Raw genomic sequence first — 20435 nt, 5'->3', positions numbered from 1 at the left:
GAGGGATGGCCAAGGGGTGCTTCCCAGCCTGCCCTCCCCAGCAGAGCTGCTCCGGCCCACCACCCACTCTCCGTGGGCTGTGACAGTGCACGGAAGCAGAAACGCTTCCGGGAACACTCGCAACCAATTCTGAGGCCCACTCGCTGGCACACCTCCTGCTCTCCAGCCTCAACCTCTCCTGGCAAATCCTTGTCCTGGGAGTTCAAAGGCCAAGTGGCCAAAAAGGGAAAAGGAAAGGACAGTAGAAATTTCCTCTCGAGGCACTGGGCTGCAAGAAGACCCTGGTCTGGCTCAAAATGCCCCGGAGGCCACCGTCAAGCTGAGACGACAGATCAACAGTAAACGGTGAAGTTCTGTCTTCTGGCATCTGTTTGAGCTGTAAATGCCCAGGTGTACAGTAGAGCTGACAAGGGACAAGCTTGTGGTGGCTTCATGGGCACAGCCAGCTACCCTGAGGGAGCAAGTAGTTGGACCTGTGGGCTCGGGATCATGGTCACAGGAGACATCAAGCTCAACTGGCGTAACATACTACACAAAACACCTCCTACTTTGGCGAGCAGCGACTGGGATCTCAAAAGCTTGCAAGCAGCCACCTAGATGCACCGATGGGTCTCTCCTTGTCCAGAGCAAAGAAGAATGAAGAAAACCAAAGACACATGGAAACAATTAGTCCAAGCGACTGGTAGACCATGCGATCCTCAGCCTATATGACCACGAGACCAGAAGAACTAGATGGTGCCCAGCTACCACTGCAACCACTCGGAGGGGGATCGGTGCAGGAGATCCTGGATAGAGTGGGAGAACAACATGGAACGAAACTAAAAGACCATGTTTGCTGGTCTGATAGAGCCTGGGGAGACCCCTGAGCCTATGGCCCCTGGCTGCCCTTCAGGTCTGGAATTGAACCCACTCCTGTGGCTTCCAGCCCAACAACAGACAGGCATATGGGGTGAACATTTACATGAGGTAGATACACTGCTTGGGAGAACAGAAGGGCAGTGTTCGCCCAGGAAGAAAGCCCAGGGGCAGGAGTACATGGAGGGAAGGACACAGGGAAGAGGTAACTACGGGGAGGAAGTGAGAAGAGACCTGTTACATTGTGGGGAACTGCAGTCAATGTCATGAGACAAAATGTGTATGAACTGCTGCATGGAGAATGAGTTTTCTCTGCATCATTTCAATCTACTGTACATAGGGATGCCGTGAGTAGGAATTGATTTGACAGCACCCAACAACAAGTGAAATAAGTCCATCAGAAAAACCTACATATCATAAGATTCCAACTATACAACATTCTGGAAAGGCAATACAACAGAGACAGATAGAAAGAAAGAAAAAAATCTGGCTGCCAGCAGTTCAAGAGACAGGAGAAAGAGGTGAAGTAGCAAATATATCAAGGGCAGTGAAACTATTGTCCGGGATACTGTAATGTAGGCTACCCGTCATTATGCATTTGTCAAAACCTATGGAATTGTACAATCCAAGGGTGAACTCTAATAAAAACCAACTGTGGACTTTAGTTAATGCATCAGTATTCACTCATCAGTTGGAACCAATGTACCACAGGAATAAAAGATGCTGGAATAAATAATAAGACGGAGTGTGTGCAGGGAGGAGAGGGCCTTATGGGAACTTTGCACTTTCTGTAAAATTTTCCTGTAAACCTACAAGTGCTCTGAAATACAAAGTTTATTTTAAATAATAATAATAATAATAATGTGCTCTGTAAACTTTTACCCAAATCACAATAAAAATTTAAAAAAAGGTCTGCCTTCTCTCCAACTTCTGATCTCCGGAAGAGGCTGAGGGCTTGTCTCGGTCCAGGACACAACAGGTGAGCCCAGTGGTCTGAAGGCCCTCCCGTCCATGGGTCCCTTGTGTTACATTTCCATAAGCTCAGAGAGGCCGGCTGAAGGGGACAGATGTGATCCCAGTCTGAATGGCACAGGCCTCTACTCCCAGGCTGCTGCCGGAGCAAACGCTCCACAAGATAGAGACCTTGTCTTAGTCACTGCTGTACCCCCAGGCACTCACAAGGTGCCCCATATACAAAGAGGCCCTATCATTTTCCTCTTGCCCAGGAGCACCAGGGCTGAAGCCCAGGGAGTGAGGCCATGGGTCTCTCAGTCCCGCCTCCTGGACACCGCCACCCAATGAAGCGAGCTGAGGCCTTCTCTCACACGTGGGCATGGGCAGAGAACAGCGCCACCTAACAACCAGAGCAGCGGCCGCCCGGGAGGCCATGGGAAAAGCCACTGTAAAGCCAATGCTCTGGGGTGGTGTCCAGGCTGCCGGCCCCCATCACTAGCTCTGTGAGGCTGGAGGCATCTGTAGGTGGTTTCCTAGACTATAAACCACAGGGAGTAATGCCTATATAAGGAGCCCTGATGGTGCAGTGGTCAAACACTCGGCTGATAACCAAAAGGTCAGAGGTTCCAACCTACCAGTGGCTCCGCAGGAGAAAGACGTGGCAGTCACTTCCATAGCTACCCTATAGGACAGAGCAGAACCCTATGGGGCAGTTGTACTCGGTTCCATAGGGTCACTCTGAGTCAGAATTGACCCAGTGGCAATGGATTTGGTCTAACACCTTTTCACAGGTCTCTGAGTGGCTCTAATGGCTTACACTTGGCTGCTAATTGAAAGGTTGGCAGTTCGAACCCACTCAGTGGCAGCACAGAAGACAGGCCAGGGAATCTACTTCCAAAAAGATCACAGCCAAGAAACGCTATGGAGCTCACGTCTACGAGGCAGCACGGGGGTCGCCATTTGTCGAAATTGACTGGATAGCAAATAGGTTTCATTTTGTTCTTTGATGTCTTCGCAAGCCAACTATCTGACTCAAAGGTGGACGCACACAGTGCCAGACAAAGGGAACGTTGTGTGTAACTGTGTCCCGTGTACACGTGCAGCTACACACACAGTCCCAGAGGTAGAGATGAACCTGCCAGGCCGGGCAGACGGGGATGCTGATCACGGCACCTGCCGCCGCAGGACCTCAGGCTGAGCATTCAGGGGCACGCAGCCGGCGCTTCCCAAACAAATGAGCCAGTGACCGAGCTAACAGCGTGTGTGAGCGTGTGCGTGCGTGTGCGTCTATGCATGCACGCACCACGGGCCTGCTGAGGCTCCTAGTGTGTGCCCTGGAAGGGCAGTGGGCACACGTGGGCCACAGCAGGCAGACGGTGTGGCCGCCGCTGGGTCCCCACCACTCACAGTGTTGTCAGGCTGGAAGCAGCCCCCTACATGCCCGCCATCCCGGGGTTGGGGGCGGGAAGAGCTGCAGGGCTCCGCCCCACACTGGCACCGCCCACCTCCAAATCCCGCAGAGGGCACCGCCCCCTGGGGCCTCCACCAGCTTCTCCAGACAGAGGGGGGGTGGGTCAGAGTCAGGCCAAGGAGGACCAAGAGACGTGGGGCGGGTGGTCCCGGGGCGGATGGTTACCGAGGTTGACTGTGAGCTTCATCTGACCCCCGTCCAGCTCCAGGCGCAGGGTGTCAGCGGACTCCCGGGAGGTGGTGGCCATCATGAGCCCGTAGGCCCGCTGGGACATGAAGCGCAGAGACACGTCCTCCGCCTCCGTGTGCATGGCGCTGGGTAACATGATCTTCATGTACATGGAACCATCATAGCTCAGGACCGTGGCCTCTGCCGCAGGCGGCGGGTGCAGGGGAGGCCAGGGGACGGAGAGAGAAGACCACAGGTCGTTACAAGGACGCCAAGTCTGGGGCTGGCCTACGAGGCGCGCAGGGGTGGCGCGCGCAGGGACCCGGGCCACCCACCAACCTCACCTCTCTCGCAGACCCGCCCCAGGAAGCCGGTCCCGACGCAGTCGCAGACGAAGCGGTTCCAGCCCTCCCTGCAGACGCCCCCGTTGCGGCAGGGGGCAGAGGCGCACTGCTTCAGGGTCTCGCGGGAGCAGAAGGGCGCCACGCCCACCGCGCCCTGCGCCTCAGCCAGGCCCCGCAGGTCTCGGCTGCGCCCGTCTATGAAGAGGTCACGCACGCAGCCCACGTAGCCAGCCCGCAGCGCCGCGGTCCACACCTCCGGGGGCAGGGGCAGGTCCCCCCGTCCTCCCTCGGGCAGCCCGCCCAGGTACAGCTCGCTCTCCAGGTCCAGGATCTCGCTCTCCCCGCTGGCCAGGAACGGCGTGCTGCGGCTGTTCACAGAGATGGAGCCTGCGGAGGAAGCGGGGCCGGGCTTCAGCCAGAAGGCAGGACCCCTGAGGCCTCACGGCTTTGCCAGGAAGCACCCCTGCCCTAACCCCTGCACCTACCACAGGCTCAGGGGACCGAGCAGCACCAGACACAGCTTGGCACAGAGCCCCAAGTCCAGGGATTCGTGCGACTGCGCCCCCAAGGCCAGCAGCAGTGGACTGTGCAGACCCCTATTTCCACCTGAGGGAGTCCTCAGAGTTTGTGCAGATGGTGGACATCCCTGAAGGGGCTGGACATTCCCTGAGTCGCTCCCCCAGCCCGTCCCTTAAACCGGGAACCAGAGAAAGAGAAGGTAAGGAGGCTGAAACGGCTGAATCAGAAGTAAAAGTCTCAGTCAAGACTTTGAGCTTTCTCTCCCTATGCCAGGCACATGAGAAACACGGCCATGTACTGTCCATTCAGGTGGATACCGACCTGGTGACCCCACGTGCCTCAGAGTGGCACTGTACTCCATAGGGTTTTTTCAAGGGCTGGTTTTGTCAGATTGCCAGCCCTTTCTTCTGAGGCCCCCCAGGTAGCTTTGAACTTCTAAAAGTGGTTGATGGCCATGTGCATTAACCATTCCCACCACAGGAGACTTCACTGAAGTCTCAGGACGGCGGGATAAGATTTGGTCCTTCAAGATCCCATTTTGAGAGGGGGTCATGGCTGAGAGAGATTGGGTGGCCAGGTCAAAGTACCCCAGTGTGGAGGCAGCAGAGCCAAAGTCCAACCCAGGCAGCAAGACCTCAGAGCCTGCATCCCACCCCCTGCCCCGTGGCTCCAGCCCTTGGGCTTGTTCTCATGGTGGGCACACCGGCTGGCAGGGCGACGGGCTCCTGGAGCCTGTGGGACAGGAGGTTTTTGAAGGCAGGGGCTGATGATCTCAGAAAATCAATTTGGAGGCAAGTGGGAGTTTCAGAGCCTTGACTGAGACACTAAGAAGCAGAAACCTGCATCCTAGGAACATTTTTTCATTGTTTTTATCCCATCTATTTTCCTTCCCCTTTTCTTTCTCAAGTTTGGAAGAATTCTTTAAAATTATTTAAAAGCCAGCCCATCTCACGAGTAGCTACTGGCGTCCTAAAACGCTTGCAAGCGGCCATCTAGATGCAACGATGGATCTCTGCTCATCCAGAGCAAAGAAGAATGAAGAAAACCAAAGACGCAGGGAAATAATTAGTCCAAGCGACTGGTACACCTTGTGATCTGCATCCTATATGACTATGAGACCAGAAGAACTAGATGGTGCCCGGCTACCACTGTCAACCACTCGGAAGGGGATCAGTGTTTAAGATCCAGGACAGAGTGGGAGAACAATGTGGAACATAACTCAAAATCATTTAAAAAAAAAAAAGACCAGGTTTGCTGGCCTGATAGACTATGGCCCCTAGTTCCCTTCAGGTCTGGAACTGAACTCATTCCCATGGCTTCCAGCTAAACAGAACAGGCATGTTGGGTGAACATTTACATCAGGTAGATACACTCCTTGAAGCACCGTGAGAGAACAGTGCTCTCTCTGTTTAGAAACTCTGTGTTTGCACAGAGAGATAGCTCAGGGGGCAGGAATGCATAGGAAAGAAGGATATGTGGAAGAGGTAACTGTGGGGAGGAAGTGGGAAGAGAGCTGTTACATGGTGGGGAATTGCAGTCAATGTCATGAAATAAAATGTGTATGAAGTGCTGTATGGAAAATGAATCTGCTCTAACCTTTCACCCAAATCACAATAAAAAGAAAACGAATTCCACCATTAGACCACCCCTGCTCTCTTTAGCTACTGACGTTCAGCTAAACTCCCAAAACCAAACAACAGCCCAAGGACTGCAGGGCTACTCTGATCACACAGAGTCGCCATGAGTCAGAACCAATTTGATGGCAACTAGTTTGCTTTTGGTTTCAACGGTGTGTTGGTGAGAGGAAATTAGAGTACCAGCCTCAGTTCCAAGGTCACTGGGAAGTGTGGAGAAGGTCAAAGAGCCTTGTTGGAATGAACATCAAGGCTATGTATACAGACATGAATGTGGGCCACCGAGAATGGCCAGAGCTGATTAAGACAGTGATGCATGAACCAGCCAGGCCTCGTGTCCGGCCTCCAGATCTGTATGAGCCCAACAATGCCACTTGCTAAAGGCAAAGAGGAGTGGAGGGCCCTGGAGCTTTCTGTGAAGGCCCGACAGACCTCCAGGCTGGAACACCACCACTGCCCGTGTGGAAGCCCTGGGCGGCAGCAGGCAGTAGGTGTGCACCCATGGGCGCCATCTTGAGAAATCAGGGATGAAGCCATGTGATGTCAAGCCCAAGAAGGAGGAGCAAGCCCAGAAGAGGATGCTCTCAGGAACCACAGCAGCCCTTCCTCTCTGTGTGCAGAGGGACTGTCACCCCGGCCAGCTCCCAGGCCCCACGTGGTGACCGGGGGGGAGGGGCACCCAGCTCCAGCTGACGCTGATAAACGCTTACATCAGATGACATGTCAGCTCCATCTCTATCAATTCTCTTTCTTGGATAATTCCCTTGTGCTCAACAAGATGGCAGGGGGGTAAAGAGGAGAGAAACGAGAGACAGAAAACAAGAAGGGGGATGAGGAAGGAAGCATGGTGGACAGGAAGGATGGAACCAGCAGAAGGTTCAAGAAAGAGCAGCTGCCCGCCCCAGGCTCTCCCTGCTGCTGCTCTATGGCTCTTCAACCCCTCATCCCAGGCCCTGGGCTGCCTGCTGCCCCACTCCCCCCGGGAGGTGTGCTTCCTGACAGCCAAGACCATATGCCCAGCACCATGGACAGCGCCTGCACCAAGTAGGGCTCAGTTAATACATCAGGAACCAAAAAGCAAACTCACTGCCATCGAGTTGATTCTGAGTCATAGCCACCCCTTTGGGTTTCCGAGTGGGAGCGCTGGTGGCGTACTGCTGAAGGCACTTGACTGCTAACCAGAAGGCTGGCGGTTCAAACCCACCAGCCACTCCTTGGAAGGAAGGTTGGGCAATCTATTTCTGTAGTGATACCGCCTTGGAAACCCAAGGAGGGATTGCTGTGAGTCAGATCTGACTCAACGGCAGTGAGTGTGGGTTTTTTTGGTTGGGTTTCTGAGGTGGTAAATCTTTATGGAAGTAGATTGCCCAGTCTTCCTTCTGTGGAGTGACTGGTGGGTTTGCACTGCCAGCCTTCTGATTAGCAGTCAAATGCCTTAGACACTAGGCCACCAGTGCTCCTTCGGCTGCACCTGAATGAGTCAGTGAAGGAGGTATAATCGTCCAGAGGAAGGGAGGCCCTGTGTTGTCTGCAGGAGGGGAGGGTGTCTCCTCTGTAGTCACGTGGGAGAGCTTTCACGGGCGTTCCCCTACTTTCTCCTCCTGAAGCCTCTCACGTGATCATTCCTTTTATAGATGAGGAAACCAAGGCACCGAGGTGTTAAATAACATGCCTGAAGTCAAGTGGGAGAGCTGAGGTCATCCCTGTGCTGTGCTCCTTCCACTGTGTACCATGATGGGAAGAGGGACTGGGAGGACTGCGGAGAGGGATGGCCGGGAGGAGCACTGGGAGCATTGCAGGGAGGAGGGATTGCAAGGGAGGGCCTGAGAGGTTGGGGGAGGAGGAGTAGCAGGGAGGAGCGCTAGAGGAGGAAGGACTGCAGGGAGGAGTGCCTGAGAAGACGGATGGCAGGGAGGAACACTGAGAGGACTGGAGGAAGGGGATGGCAGGGAGGAGGGAGTGGGGGGATGGGGATGGCAGGGAGGAGGGACTGGGGGATGCTAGGGAGGAGGGACTGGGAGGACTGGGGGAGGGATGGCAGGGAGGAGGGACTGGGAGAGGTGGGGGGATAGGGATGGCAGGGAGGAGGGACTGGGAGGAGTGGGGGGATGGGGATGGCAGGAAGGAGGGACTGGGAAGAGCAGGTGATTGGCAGGGAGGAGGGACTGGGAATGGTGTGTAGCACAGAAGACCGGCTGAGGAGAACTGGAAGGGGTGTCAGGGCAGGAGACTAGGAGTGGTCAGGTGACAGGGGAAGGGCCCAGGGCCTCTGACCTTTGCGCCCGTCCCTCTGGAAGTCCACGTGGCACCACTCGCCGTCATTGACCTTGCGGCTGGACGCCCGCAGCTTGATGCCCCCAGAGCCCATGTCCAGCAGAAGGTAGAGGTAGCCATCCAACAACTCCATGGCAAAGTAGTCGGCCCGCTGGGCAGGGCTGTGGCTGCTGGCCCCGGCCGCCGCCCGCCGGCCCTGGCTGAAGAGCAGCAGTCCGTTGGGCTCAGTGGTACGGAAGTCCAGGGAGATGGAGCCGGTCCGCTTGGCACTCCAGCGGGGCAGTGCCACAAAGGCCTCGGGACTCTCAAAGGTCACTGGGTCCAGGGCAGCTACGTCCTCACAGCGGAACGACAGGTCCCCCTGCAGCTTCATCTTGGGGTCTCCTTCCTTCGCCAGGCGGGAGAGTTCCAGCTTGAAGTCGTTGTTCTTATAGACCACCTGCGGGGAGGGGTGGGTCAGGAGTGAAGAAGCCAGAGCGGCAGCCAGCCACCATGGGACCCTGCCACCCATCCCTGGTGGTCCCTGTTCAGTCCGTGGGACCATGTGGCTTGGCCCTCTGCTCTAAGGCTTCACACAAACAGGCCACGAACAAGCATCGGCCCTGCCTCATTTTCTTTCTCTGTCCTGTTCCCTGGCCCAGCACTAACATGGCGGCTTATCCAGGGGCTCTTCAAGCCTGCTGAATTGCAGATAGTCACCTGTCACATCTGTTGAAGGCATTTGACTGCTAACCAGAAAGTTGGCGGTTCAAACCCACCAGCCACTCCTCAGAAGGAAGAGTGGGCAATCTACTTTCATAGAGATAATGCCTTGGTAACCCAAAGAGGGGTCACTATGAGTTGGAATTGACTCAATGGCAGTGAATTTGTTTTCTGTTTTTTTTTGGGGGGGGGTAATGGCCAAAGTAATGGACACCCCTCATCTGCTCCTCAACCCACCCTTCAGAGGGAAGGGCTGAGCACTCATTTAGAGATGAGAAAACAAGGTCTCAGATAGGTCAAGTGAGTTGGCCAAGTTCACAAAGCTAGTGAGTGGAAGAGCCAGGACGGAAGCAGGTCTTTAGTCTTCACAACCAACATTCTCTCCTCCCAACCACAGATCCCTCTCAAAGGACGGGGCTTCCACGGCTCCCGGGAAAGGATAGAGGAGACACCTCTTGACCAAGCCAATGGACCTTGGGTGTTAAGAGGGGTGCTCTCCCACCATGGACTTGAAAGGAACAGAGGACTTGGGCAGCTGGCCAGGTCAGACCAAATCCCACTGAAGTCAGGGACCAAGGGGTGCCCGGGCAGGTGCCAGCCCCTCCGTCGCCCTACTCACGTCCTTGAGGCAACCCATGAAGTTGTTGCTCACAGGGGAGCCCGGCAGGTCCGCCGTGTTGGGGCTGCCCCCGATGTAGAAGAAATCGTCCGAGCCCAGCATGGTGTAGTCCTCCTGTGTGTAGCCTGTGGTGGTCAGGATCCCGTCCACCGAGATGGTCACCTGCCCGGCCCAGGGAGGGAGGAGGAGAGACAAGGAGACAACCGACATCAACTCCCCAGGAAGAGCCGTGGGCTGGGCAAGGTAGGGGCCGGGGGCAGTGGGGGAGGGGGACCCTCATTTTTATGTCTGCTTGTCTTGGAGGAGGAACAGTGGGGCAGAGGGGAGAGGAGGAAGAGGAGACAGCACAAGATTTGATGGTTTCGGGGAGCAAAGGCCTCCCGTGCGTCCCCAGCTCGGCAGGCAGGGGCTCGAAGGGCACTTGAACTCACCCGGAGGTAGTTCTTGGGAGGCCCTCTGGACGGGAGTGGGGACCCCTGTTTGGGGGCGATGCAGTGGCACCCTCACTTCTCTCTCAGCCCCCACGTGTGATTTCAGAGCTTCTGTCCTGAACGAGGCAGGGGCACCAGCTCCCCTTGGCTCTGTGCTACACTCACCTTCAGCTCTCCCTCTGGGGCTGAGGGGCTCACTGGGCCTTCGCCCAGTGGGAAGACGGGAGAGTGCAGGGCAGTGGGGAACAGGACTGAGGTATTCCAGGGAAGTCTTGGAACCTCCAGGAGGCTGCATAACACCCCTCAGGGCTGGCGCCCACCTCAGCCACCCAACTTCTGAGGCTTCTCATTTCTCTGAGCCCTTTCCTGAGTCTGACTCCTTACTCCTCAGGTTCCCTTATATTTGGGTCACTCTCTTCCTCCACAGGAGATGGCAGCCCTTTACCTAGCAGCCCACATGCCCTTCTTCATATCTAAGTGTCTCCCCTGCATCACTGGAGGGAGTTGGGGCCGAGTACTGGAGCAGAGGATATCGGGCCAAGTTCATGAACACCTTGATCAAAGGCTGGAAATTCAGGGAAGAAAGTAAGGCGGATAGGAGTGGCGGAGGACTTGTTCCTAAGAGGCCTGGGAGGCAGAAGTGGCCTTGGGGGGGAGTGACAAGCACAGGGGCTCTCTGACCAACCCCCCAGGGCAGATGTCCACTTGGGCCCTGAGAGGTCTTCATAGGAGGGCTCATACACCCCCCAAGGTTGTGGGGATGAGCCACGGGCTCCCCACCACCAGGAACCCCCACTCATCAGGCAGGGAAAGAGGACAGGGCGGGCAGGGAGCTGGCCCCTGGTCACCCCATACTATCCTTCCACAGGCCAGAGCTCACCCCTACTCCTTGCTCCCCAACAGGTGTATTCAGTACTACCCCTTTTTGAACAAAACCTAGGGATTGAGGCCTGCTAGTACCTGGTGGCATAGTGCCTAAGGCACTTGAGTGCTAACCAGAAGGCTGGCAGTTCAAACCCACCAGCCACTCCTCGGAAGGAAGATGGGGCAATCTACTTCCATAGTGATACCTCCTCGGAAACCCAAGGAGGGGTCTCTATGAGTTGGGTCTGACCTGACGGCACATAACAACAACAGTACCTTCCTGTGATGTCCCACCCGTACCAGGCCATACGCACATGCCACCAGCCATCTTCCAGTGCCTGGCCTCCACTGTTGCTGGGGATTGGGGTGGCTTTAGGGATCAGGGGAGGAACTGCTGAGGGACATGGGCAGGACGGAGGCAGAGGGAGCTCTGCCCCGTGCCCAGGGTTCTTAGGTCCCGCTCCTGCTGGGCTGGGGTCTCATGAGTAAGTGGGGTGAAGCTGAGCAGAGTGAGGGCTAAGGGGACCGCCTCCTGGGAACCATCAAAGCTTGTGCTGGGGGGCTTGGTTCAAGGGCAGAGGAGATGGGGTGTCTTTGTGGACGGGGCAGTTTGAAAGCTTCTGCATCTTGCTTTAGAAGGAGAGGTGGTGTTAGGGTTTATTTGTTCCCCCCACCCCATCCTGTGGCTGGGAGGTGGAGATCTGGGCCGAGAAGGGAAGGGTCCGAGTATTAGTCACAAAAACATGCAAACGAGATTAGGACGGGCAGGGAGGGGCTGGAGGAAGGGAAGAAGGGGGCTGGGATGAGGGGATGAGGAGAGGACAGGGGGACTCCCTGGGTGTGAATTGCCACCCCTCCCCTCCTCTCCTCCTGTTACTGAACTGAGATCTTAGGAGCTGGGATGCTAGTTATTTCTGGAGCCTAAGTCTGGTCGCCCCAACCAGAGGGTCTGCTCCTGGAGGGCAGGCACCCAGTCTGGCATGTCCCTGTAACCCCAACAATCCCGGCACAGCCAGGGGACACAGCTCATGGTCATCTGGCAAGTCCCTGTAACCCCAACAATCCCGGCACAGCCAGGGGACACAGCTCATGGTCATTAAAGGTGACCCAAGGCCACCCTTGCCCTCTCACCTGCCCTGGAGCCTCTGAGTCTCGGGTGCCAGGAGACCCCAGCCCTCAGGAGGGCTCTATTCTGTGTAGGTTGCCTCTCTGCAAGGGGGGGAGGTCACTCCGAGCTCCAAAGGTCCCCAGAAAGCCTGTCCTCTTCTGGCCTCCATCAGATAAGCTCCACCTTCTCCCCACCTGGGCCCCTCAGCCGTGCCCTCTCACCCTGGCCAGCTTCCTCACCCTCTTGGCTCTCCTCATCCCCTTCCCATTTGACTGGGTCCCCCTCCCTGTGCCCTCTCAGAGCTGGAAGGACCTGACATGGGGTGGGGGTGGGGGGCTCCTCAACCCCTTCCCAGACCAGGTGCAAATCTGACCTTGCCCCCAGTGGCTTTTACAAGACACTCCCACGTGCTGCCCCCTGCTGGAGAAGGACTGCTCTGCAAAACCATCCCTGGCCCTGGTCACTTACTTGCCCCTCAAATTCACAACCATTGTTTAGGAAGCCCGGGGTGGGGAGGGGGGGGGTAGCAGGAGGCAGGGAAGGAGGTGCATAGAGGAAGAGGAGTCAGACTGGGCGGGGGCAGTAGAGGGAGAAGGGGGGAGACAGGTACTGAGTGGCAAGGAAGTCAAGGGTCCAGGAATGGAAGGAGGTCTCTGGGGAAGGCAGGGAGGGAAATGACCCAGATTAGTAAAACCCGACTGTTCCCCCAGACAATCATAGTCCAGACACAGAAATGGCAGGTTCGTTAGTAGGAGCAGGAACCAGGGGACTGGTCCCCCGTCCCCCTCCACCCCAGGGTCATGATGCCCCCGCCCCAACCCCCCCGCGCAGCTTCTGGGAAGGGGGGCCGGCGGGGGAGGAGGAAGGGCAGGGGGCCATGCGGTAAACAGCAGCCAGGCAGCTGGGACGCGTGCGGGTTAGAGGAGCAGGGTGGGGGGCCAGGCCCAGCGGGGCAGGAAGAGGAGCCGTCACACGGCCCGGAGCATGCAGGGTGGGGGCGGCGGGGAGGAGCAGAAGTGGAGGCCGGGAGCCATGGGGGCCGCAGGGGAGAGCTTCATTCCAAAGGAGGAGCAGAGAGGAGGGCCATTAGGGCAGGGACCATTAGACCGACCTTCCTCACCAGCAGGCGACCTACAAGCTCACGCCCACCAGTCATCGGCCCAGGCACACTCACACACACCAGACGACTTGGCTGGACCCGCTCATCTCCACACAACATCTTTTCCACTATTGGGACGACAGCTAGGACCCGGGACACGGCAGACTCTGAGCCCAATCCGCACCGAGCCTTCAACACAGACAAGTGAGCCCCGCGTGGGTGCCAAAAGGGATGAACACCGTAGCTTCGGGCCTGGAATCACGTCCAGCTAAGCCAAAGGGGTGCGCAGAACAACGGAACCCATCGCCCAGGCACTGCTCACTGCTCAGGGACCAAGGGTGGCTGGGGGTGGCTGGAGGGGCAGCCTGCACCCAGACGGGCACTGACTCTGCCTCTCTCCTGTGCAGCTCTCCTGCCCCTGGCAGTTAAGCCAGGTCCTGGCCACAAAGAGCCCCACACGGACACTCCATGCCCACCCGGGCACCCCATGCCCAAATGCCCAAGGAAAAGGCTGAGGAAGAAGGGAAGGACCCGTCTGGCAGTGCCCATAGCCTTTCCACGTGCCCTGCTGTGGTCACTGAGTCACTGACCTCCTTGGGAGAGAAACTTATTCTGGAGAGAGCTGAGGGCAGGGGCTTTGAAACCTGTGATGAGCTAGATGGGCTCTGGGATTCACAAGGCCCTGGACGCTGAAGCCAAATGGTATCAGTGGATGTGTTCCCCCCTGAGAGTCCAGTACCGTCACCAAGTTCCCAAAGGGATACATGAGTCCAAGGCAGTTAAGAACAGCGGTGACAGGTGATGGGGAAAGCTGATGTGATGGGGAAAACTCCTTAGGACTGAGGGATGGAGGGAGGGAGGTGGAGAAAGAGGCGACGTGAGAGTCTTCGAGGCTGAGGAGGTGACGGTCTTGCTATGTGCTTCCTTTAGACCCCTGTTGGTGTGGGGGAGAGAAGCTAGAGACAAGTTGGAAGGACACTGGAGAGGACTTTCCAATAGCCATGTGCCCTACAGGTGAATCCTGAGATTTGATAAAGTTTGGGACTAGAGGAAGGGGCACAGTGGTTAAGCCAAAGGTCAGCAGTTCGAAGCCACCAGCCACCCAAGGGAGAAAGAGGTGGCAGTCTGCTTTTACAGATTCACAGCCTTGGAAACCCTCGGGGACGGTTCTACTCTGTGCCCTGCAGGGTCACTATGTGTCAGAATGGACTCGATGACAGTGGGTCGGGTTGGGTTTGGGGAACAGAGGGAAAAGGCTTCAGGCCCAATATCCTGGGTCCCCCCTTTAGCCTTTACCATTTCCCAGAACAATTTCATCTCTCTGACTCATCTGTCCAAGGGGCTTGACAGCGTCTGTCCTTCCCACTTCTTACAGGTTCACCAGGAGGGTCACAGGAAAGCACTGATGCTTTCCTTAACTGGCTGCGTAGCCTCAGGCATAGCCTCAGGCAAGGCACCTTCTGGGCCTCAGTTTCCCCACCTGGTGCTGGGAGTAGCTCTGCCTGCTGCATGCAGTCCCGGCTTTCCAGGTTACATGATAATCAGTTTGTGAAAACTGACTGAACGAGCCAAAGACCCCAGGTTACCTAGAAGAAGCTACTGTTACTTTTTACAAGGAGAAAAGTCTGTCAGCCGGATCACATCCAGCCCAAACCTATCAGCTGGCTGGCCTTCCCACCCCTCCAGGAGAAACAGTTAGCTGGCAAGAAGAGTCCAAGTAAGTGATTGGGAAAAACTGAACACCAAGCTAAAGGATGCACGTCCGAGGGATGCCTGGGAACGGGGACACGCCGAACCCCGTCTCTCTGTGTCCCATCCCTGTCCACTCCGGGCCTCAAAGAACCGACCTCGGGGACGAGGACCCACTGAGGAGGATACTCAGCTCCCCGAGAGGCAGAGACCTGAACATCAAGCTGCACTTGCTCACACAGGAAAGGACAGGCTTTTGAGGCATCTGGGCGGGGGGGGGCACCTGCAGAGACCCCACAGGCTACAGCGTCAGGTTAACTAGAATCTTGACAGAAGCCAAAAGCCAGGCTTCCACAGGACCACCATGTGGGTTTGAACCGGCAACGTCCGGGTCACCAGCAGACGGTGTGCGCCACCCAGGGACCCTGAAAGCACGGGCTTTTGAGGCTCAGCATTTCTCCAGGATTCTCCTCCCCAGGCTGAAACCAAGCAGGGTTGTTTGGGTCACCAAACATAACCAAGTCATTCCATCATCCCTCCTCCTCCTCCTCAGCACAATTCCTGCAGCATTCTAGGGCTGACGCAGCTCTTTGGGGACAGATTCCCAAGAAGGAAGGGTGACAGGGTGTCCGTGGGGCCAGAGGTGCCGTACTCTCCAGGGTTAGCTGTGGACAGGAATCACTTCTTCAAAACACACCCCTGCACCCCTGCAAAGGCGGCCATAATGGCATTCCATGACGCTGCACAGGCCATGGTCCCCTTTACAGGGACCAGGGGTCTCCCTCCCATTACACCCCTTGACCTTCACACTGGTCCCATAAACACACAGATTCACCGTCAGCCAGCTCGGCAGATGAGGAAACAGAGCTTCTGAAGGAAAGGCTGCGGGGTCCTGATTCTAGGGTTACATTAGGGCCACATAGGCTTGATGCTTGGCATGTACCACATGGGTTTATCCTCTGTCCTCAGAGTCACAGGCCAGCTGTCCAGTGAAATGCCTAAGGAAGGAGCAGCAGCTGTCCAGCCCCGACAGGCACTCCGTGGCCCAGCCTGACCACAGTGGGTCAGCTAACTCCTATAATAGAAACTGCTGGGAGAAGACAGTCCACGGAGGGGTAGGGCTGAGGTCGCACATGGCTCCAGGGACATGGGGAGGATGGAGCGTGGTCACACTAGGTCTGGGGTTGGGGCGGGCCGGGAGGGCTTTGGCCATGGGCACTAACTCGCTCAAGGCTAGGCAGAGAAGGTGGTTACCACAGTCACTGGGGGTGCAGGCAAACACGGACCTGCTCAAGCTTCAGGAAAAGTCAGACGTGGCCTCAGAGGTAGAGCCTCCTGGGAGGTGGGGGAGCCCCCAGATGGGGAGCCCCACCTACCATGCTGCTCTCCAGCCACGTGGACCTGGGGGCTGGGGGGCCAGGCAGCTGGCCCAAGCGGCACCAGCCCCCGGGGAGCAGACACGTCCATCTGCGGGTCCCCAGCCTGGCGCTCAATCACTCTGCATTGTTCACAGCGATGACTAACCCGCCACTGCACAGAGCCAGGCGGAGGAAATCCCAAGGGATGGCCCAGTGCAGGGCGGGAGTGCAGGCACACTCCCGGGGGGCCCCAGCTCCTCCACAGCACCCCTGCCAGGGCCCCCAGCACTCAGGGCCGGCCCCCAGCTCCTCCCCTGAACCCCCCCAACTCAACAGGGTCCCCAAACCACGGCCCTCAGGGCCAGCCCCCAGCTCCTCCCCTGAACCCCCCCAACTCAACAGGGTCCCCAAACCACGGCCCTCAGGGCCAGCCCCCAGCTCCTCCCCTGAACACCCCCCACACTCACCAGGATCCCCAAAGCACAGCCCTCAGGGTCAACCCCCAGCCCCTCATCTGCACGCCACCCTACACTCACCAGGGTCCCCAGCCCTCAGGGCCAGCCCCAGGTCTTCCCCTGAGCTCCCCCCACTGACCAGGGCCCCCAGTCCTCAGGGCCTCACCAGAGCCCCCAGACCACGGCCCACCTCCACACAGAGTCCTCCCCAGGCCTCGAAACACACAGAGGCACCCGTCCCCCAGTTCAAAGCCATGTTTCCACATGTACAGTCACCAGCAGTCTCCCAACGCAGCACGGTTTCCTACTAACACCCCCTAAATGTCACACCAACATTTACTCACAGTCGCTCCCACACAACGACACACACACAGCTGCTCTGACATAGACACCCACAGCCAGGCTCACGGACCCAGCCACTTAGAGGAGCCTGGTGACAAGGCCTTCCCAGCCCCGCCCCACCTGCCGGGCCTCTGCCTCTCACGCCCCCCTGGGAAGGAAAGCACTTCTCCTGGGGGCCATGCCACAGCAGGGGAACAGAGGGAGGGGTGCAGGGAGGGAGACAGTGAGACACAGTGTTAGTCAGGCCACGGACTGGTTTGGGGGAAACTGGACGCTAACCCTGGTGGGGAAAAGACCATTCATGCCATGCAAGATGTGGGCGCGCAACGGAACCAGGGACCCTCGAGAATGAGGAAGGGGGAGGGGGTGTCACCTCTTCCCTGGCAGCCATTATGGGGCAGGCCCCAAAACTGGTGTCAACTCGTGATTTGAAAGAGGAAGATCTGGGCGGACCCAGGTAGGTCTTCACCTCTGCACTGCCCTAGCCCAACGAGGTCACCACCCTCCTCCTTAGGGACCCCACGTAGCTGGCTGCCACTGGAGGTCGCACCCCCAAGCCCCCTCCCCCAAGCTGAGGGACCCGTCCCGGGAGCTGACAGTGAGCAGAGGCGTAGCATGTCATGGGATGGTGTTTTCCATGGATTTTCAGATCAAGAGAGAAATTAAACCAAAGAGAAAAAAAAAAGAGGGGGGGGTTGGGAAGAACAAAATAAAGCCAGGGAATTAAGCAGCCTGGCATCGGGGCGGGTCTGGCCAGAGCCAAGGAACACGGCAGGCCCTGTGGCCGGGAATCGGAATTCAGGGGTGAGGGATGAGGGCAGGACGGGCCAATTCCTTAATGGCCATTTGTCTGTTGGATTTGAGTTTGGACCGAAAAAATAAAAAGAAAGAAAAGGGAAAGAGGAAAACTTAAAGAGAGAAGCAAAGTCTAGAGATTTTCCAGGACGCAAAAAGAAAAAAACAATTAGCAAAACAACCAAACCAAAAAGGGGAAAGGAAACCAAAGAGGGAGAATCGAACAGTTAAAAAAAACCCACGGCAAACCAAACGGTAAGACAATTAGAGTGATAACTACCAGGTAATGCAGTTTGTTTACCATTGCGTGTCCAATCCCTGCGTGCTTCACCGGAGATGGGGGACGGGGTGTCAAACAAAACCAAAAAACAAAGACGAGGACAACAAAACAGAACAGAAAGAACAGAAAAATAAAACGACCAACTGTGAAACTCAAGGAAAGAGGAGGGGCGTACATCCAGACATCTGGTTGTTCGGGGGCCCCCCCCCCACCTCAGGTGCGGCTGAAGCCTTTCGTTTCCAAGAAAAATAAATCATAATGGAAAGGGGGGAAATAAAACACACACAGAAATTAACCCCCTTCTTCTCCCAGTCCCTCCCCGGGCCCCTCCTCTGCATCCCTCTCCCCCCACACACACCCCTCCCCAAAGGAAGAGCCGCCTGGAAAAAAGGGGCACAGTCAGAGATCTTGGTTAGTAGAGAACTAAACAACAAAAGAACTGGACCAAGAAAGCAAAGACTTAAAGATGGCCGACATTCCGCAGATGAGACAGAGAGGTTAGTCTGGTTTTTCACTCATACCTTACCCCACCTGTCCCTGCCCCACCCCTTGGGCCCCTGGGTTATAAGCGTGTTAGTAACACACACAGAGTAGGCAACGGGGTTTTCCAACAGAGGGTGAGAGGGGAAGGCAGGGGGTTAAGAAGCAGACCCAATTATGCAGTATTAGTAAGTCCTATCAGCTGAAATGTTAGGGAGTTGGGGACAAGGAAAGGAAGGGAGCGGGGGACGTAAGAAGAGGATAGACTCCTGACTGGAGGAATGGTACAGTGGGTTTGTTGGCTAACTGGTCAACCAGCTGACTTTCTGGGGAGCTGACTACAGAGCAAGTTGGTGCTGGCCAACTGGCTGACCAGTGGCCGTGTGGGGTTAATGGGTTAACTGGTTGGTGATGGGCCAGTTGGCTCTCGGGCTGGGAGTAAGTGGCCAACACCCCTAGTGAATCAAAGGGCTGTCGAGGAGGGAGTGTAGTTTATTTGGAGGCAACGGAAAAGGACTCCAAAAAGCAGGAAAGGAAAAGGGGTGTCTGCTTTTCCTGGGGACAGGCAGGGAGCAAATAGATCCAGGGAGTGGATGAGGGCTGTGCCTCTCTTTTCATTCTTCTCCCCTTCCTTGACAAAGGAAGAGAGTGAGTCGCCACCAAACCTAGAAAAGGCCACCTGACCCTCTGTGGGCGGGCAGAGGGCTCACGGGCACATTTCAGCCACCCGTCCCAGGCCCTCCTCCCACTCTCCGACTCTTCCCACCCAGAGCTGACTAGGTCACCTCCTTCCTGCCCACCTGGACTGTTTCTTTAAGTCTGCTTTGGGTCCCAAAGACTCCTTCTGGTTCTCCCTACAGTGTTCCCCTCCCAGCTCCCCTATTGTGGCAGCTGTCCCTCCCACAAGTAAGCACCCCATCACCACCATCACCACCCCTGCAAAGACTGGCAAGACTCTGCCAGTATGCCAACTTCCTTCCATGCACACCCAGAGACCCCTGAGCTCCCACCCCACAGCCAGAGCCAGAAACTCATCCCCCTCCACACACCATCGAAAAGAAACCCAGAGGCCCACCTACCTCTCAAATCTCTTACTTCTCCTAAGCTTCAAACCAGGTTCTCCCACCCCTGTCTCTATAAAGTCCCCACCTCTGTGTGGTTCTAACTTCATTTTCTCTCCCAACTGCCAAAGGCTACGGCAACCACTGCCTTGAAAACCATCCTGGTCTTTGGGGAGGGGATGTCGAAGGGGCAGAGGTGGCTTCACTTGGAGTACCGGAGACAGGAGGACACGACTGCTCAGTGCCCATGGAACACAAAACTGCATACCCGAGAATGTGATTGAGGCAACAAGGGGTATTCTAGGGATGGGTTGGTTCGTTAGAAGTTATTATGACCGCTGGGCACAAGGCTAATTCAGCAAGACGATTAATAAGGGCCTTGTATAATTAAAAATAACAGAATTCAATATTTAGTAGCCCGAAGAAATGCTGAACAAACAATATTAATTATTAGTGATCCAAGGCTGTTTACACAGCAGGAAGAGGAGCGCTTAGATGCAGGTGCAGTGACTGGGGCAGAGGGATGACAGGTGGTAAGAAGATCAGTCTGTCCAGCTAGTAAGACTGTCCGGAAACCAAGAGGCCACCCGGTCAGGACAAGGAACAATCAGCTTCCAGCAGCTAAACCAACTGCACCCAGAAAAGAAGAGTTACCTGGCATCACTGTGCTCATTGAGCGAGGCAGAACAGTGGCACTGGGAGTTCAACACCCAACAGCTGCATGGACACAGCTGCATGAAGAGATGTGCATCCAAATCCTGGACCCACCATTCATTTGCCAAATGCTCCGTGCTTCCTCTGAAAATGGCGGCATTGGAGTGGATGAGATGGGGCCTGTCTAGGCCCAGGCACCGGGGATTCAGAGCCCATCTCTGTGACCGTGTCTGAGGGGCCGGTTGTGTTAAATGTTACAGTGGAGCTGTAACTCATCCC

At 56.4% G+C, this 20435-nt stretch overlaps 1 protein-coding gene across 1 annotated transcript in view; it reads right to left on the bottom strand.

Moving 5' to 3' along the window:
* The window catches only part of NRXN2 (neurexin 2), a 99758-nt gene that overhangs the window by 42584 nt on the left and 36739 nt on the right, over positions 1–20435 (bottom strand). Inside the window, exons 8-12 of the mRNA XM_007944982.1 lie at positions 17983–18006; positions 9541–9702; positions 8220–8658; positions 3793–4179; positions 3446–3649 (exon numbers count right to left, since the gene is read on the bottom strand). Coding sequence (XP_007943173.1) covers positions 3446–3649; positions 3793–4179; positions 8220–8658; positions 9541–9702; positions 17983–18006 — 1216 coding nt within the window. The remainder of the gene's footprint in view (positions 1–3445; positions 3650–3792; positions 4180–8219; positions 8659–9540; positions 9703–17982; positions 18007–20435) is intronic.

This window comes from Orycteropus afer, unplaced genomic scaffold (genome assembly GCF_000298275.1).
Source record: "Orycteropus afer afer isolate SDZICR_OR568_19922 unplaced genomic scaffold, OryAfe1.0 scaffold00130, whole genome shotgun sequence".
In the NCBI taxonomy this organism is placed as follows: Eukaryota; Metazoa; Chordata; class Mammalia; order Tubulidentata; family Orycteropodidae; genus Orycteropus; species Orycteropus afer.
Note: the sequence above shows the minus strand (reverse complement) of the source record. Positions and strands in the feature narration are given on the sequence as shown.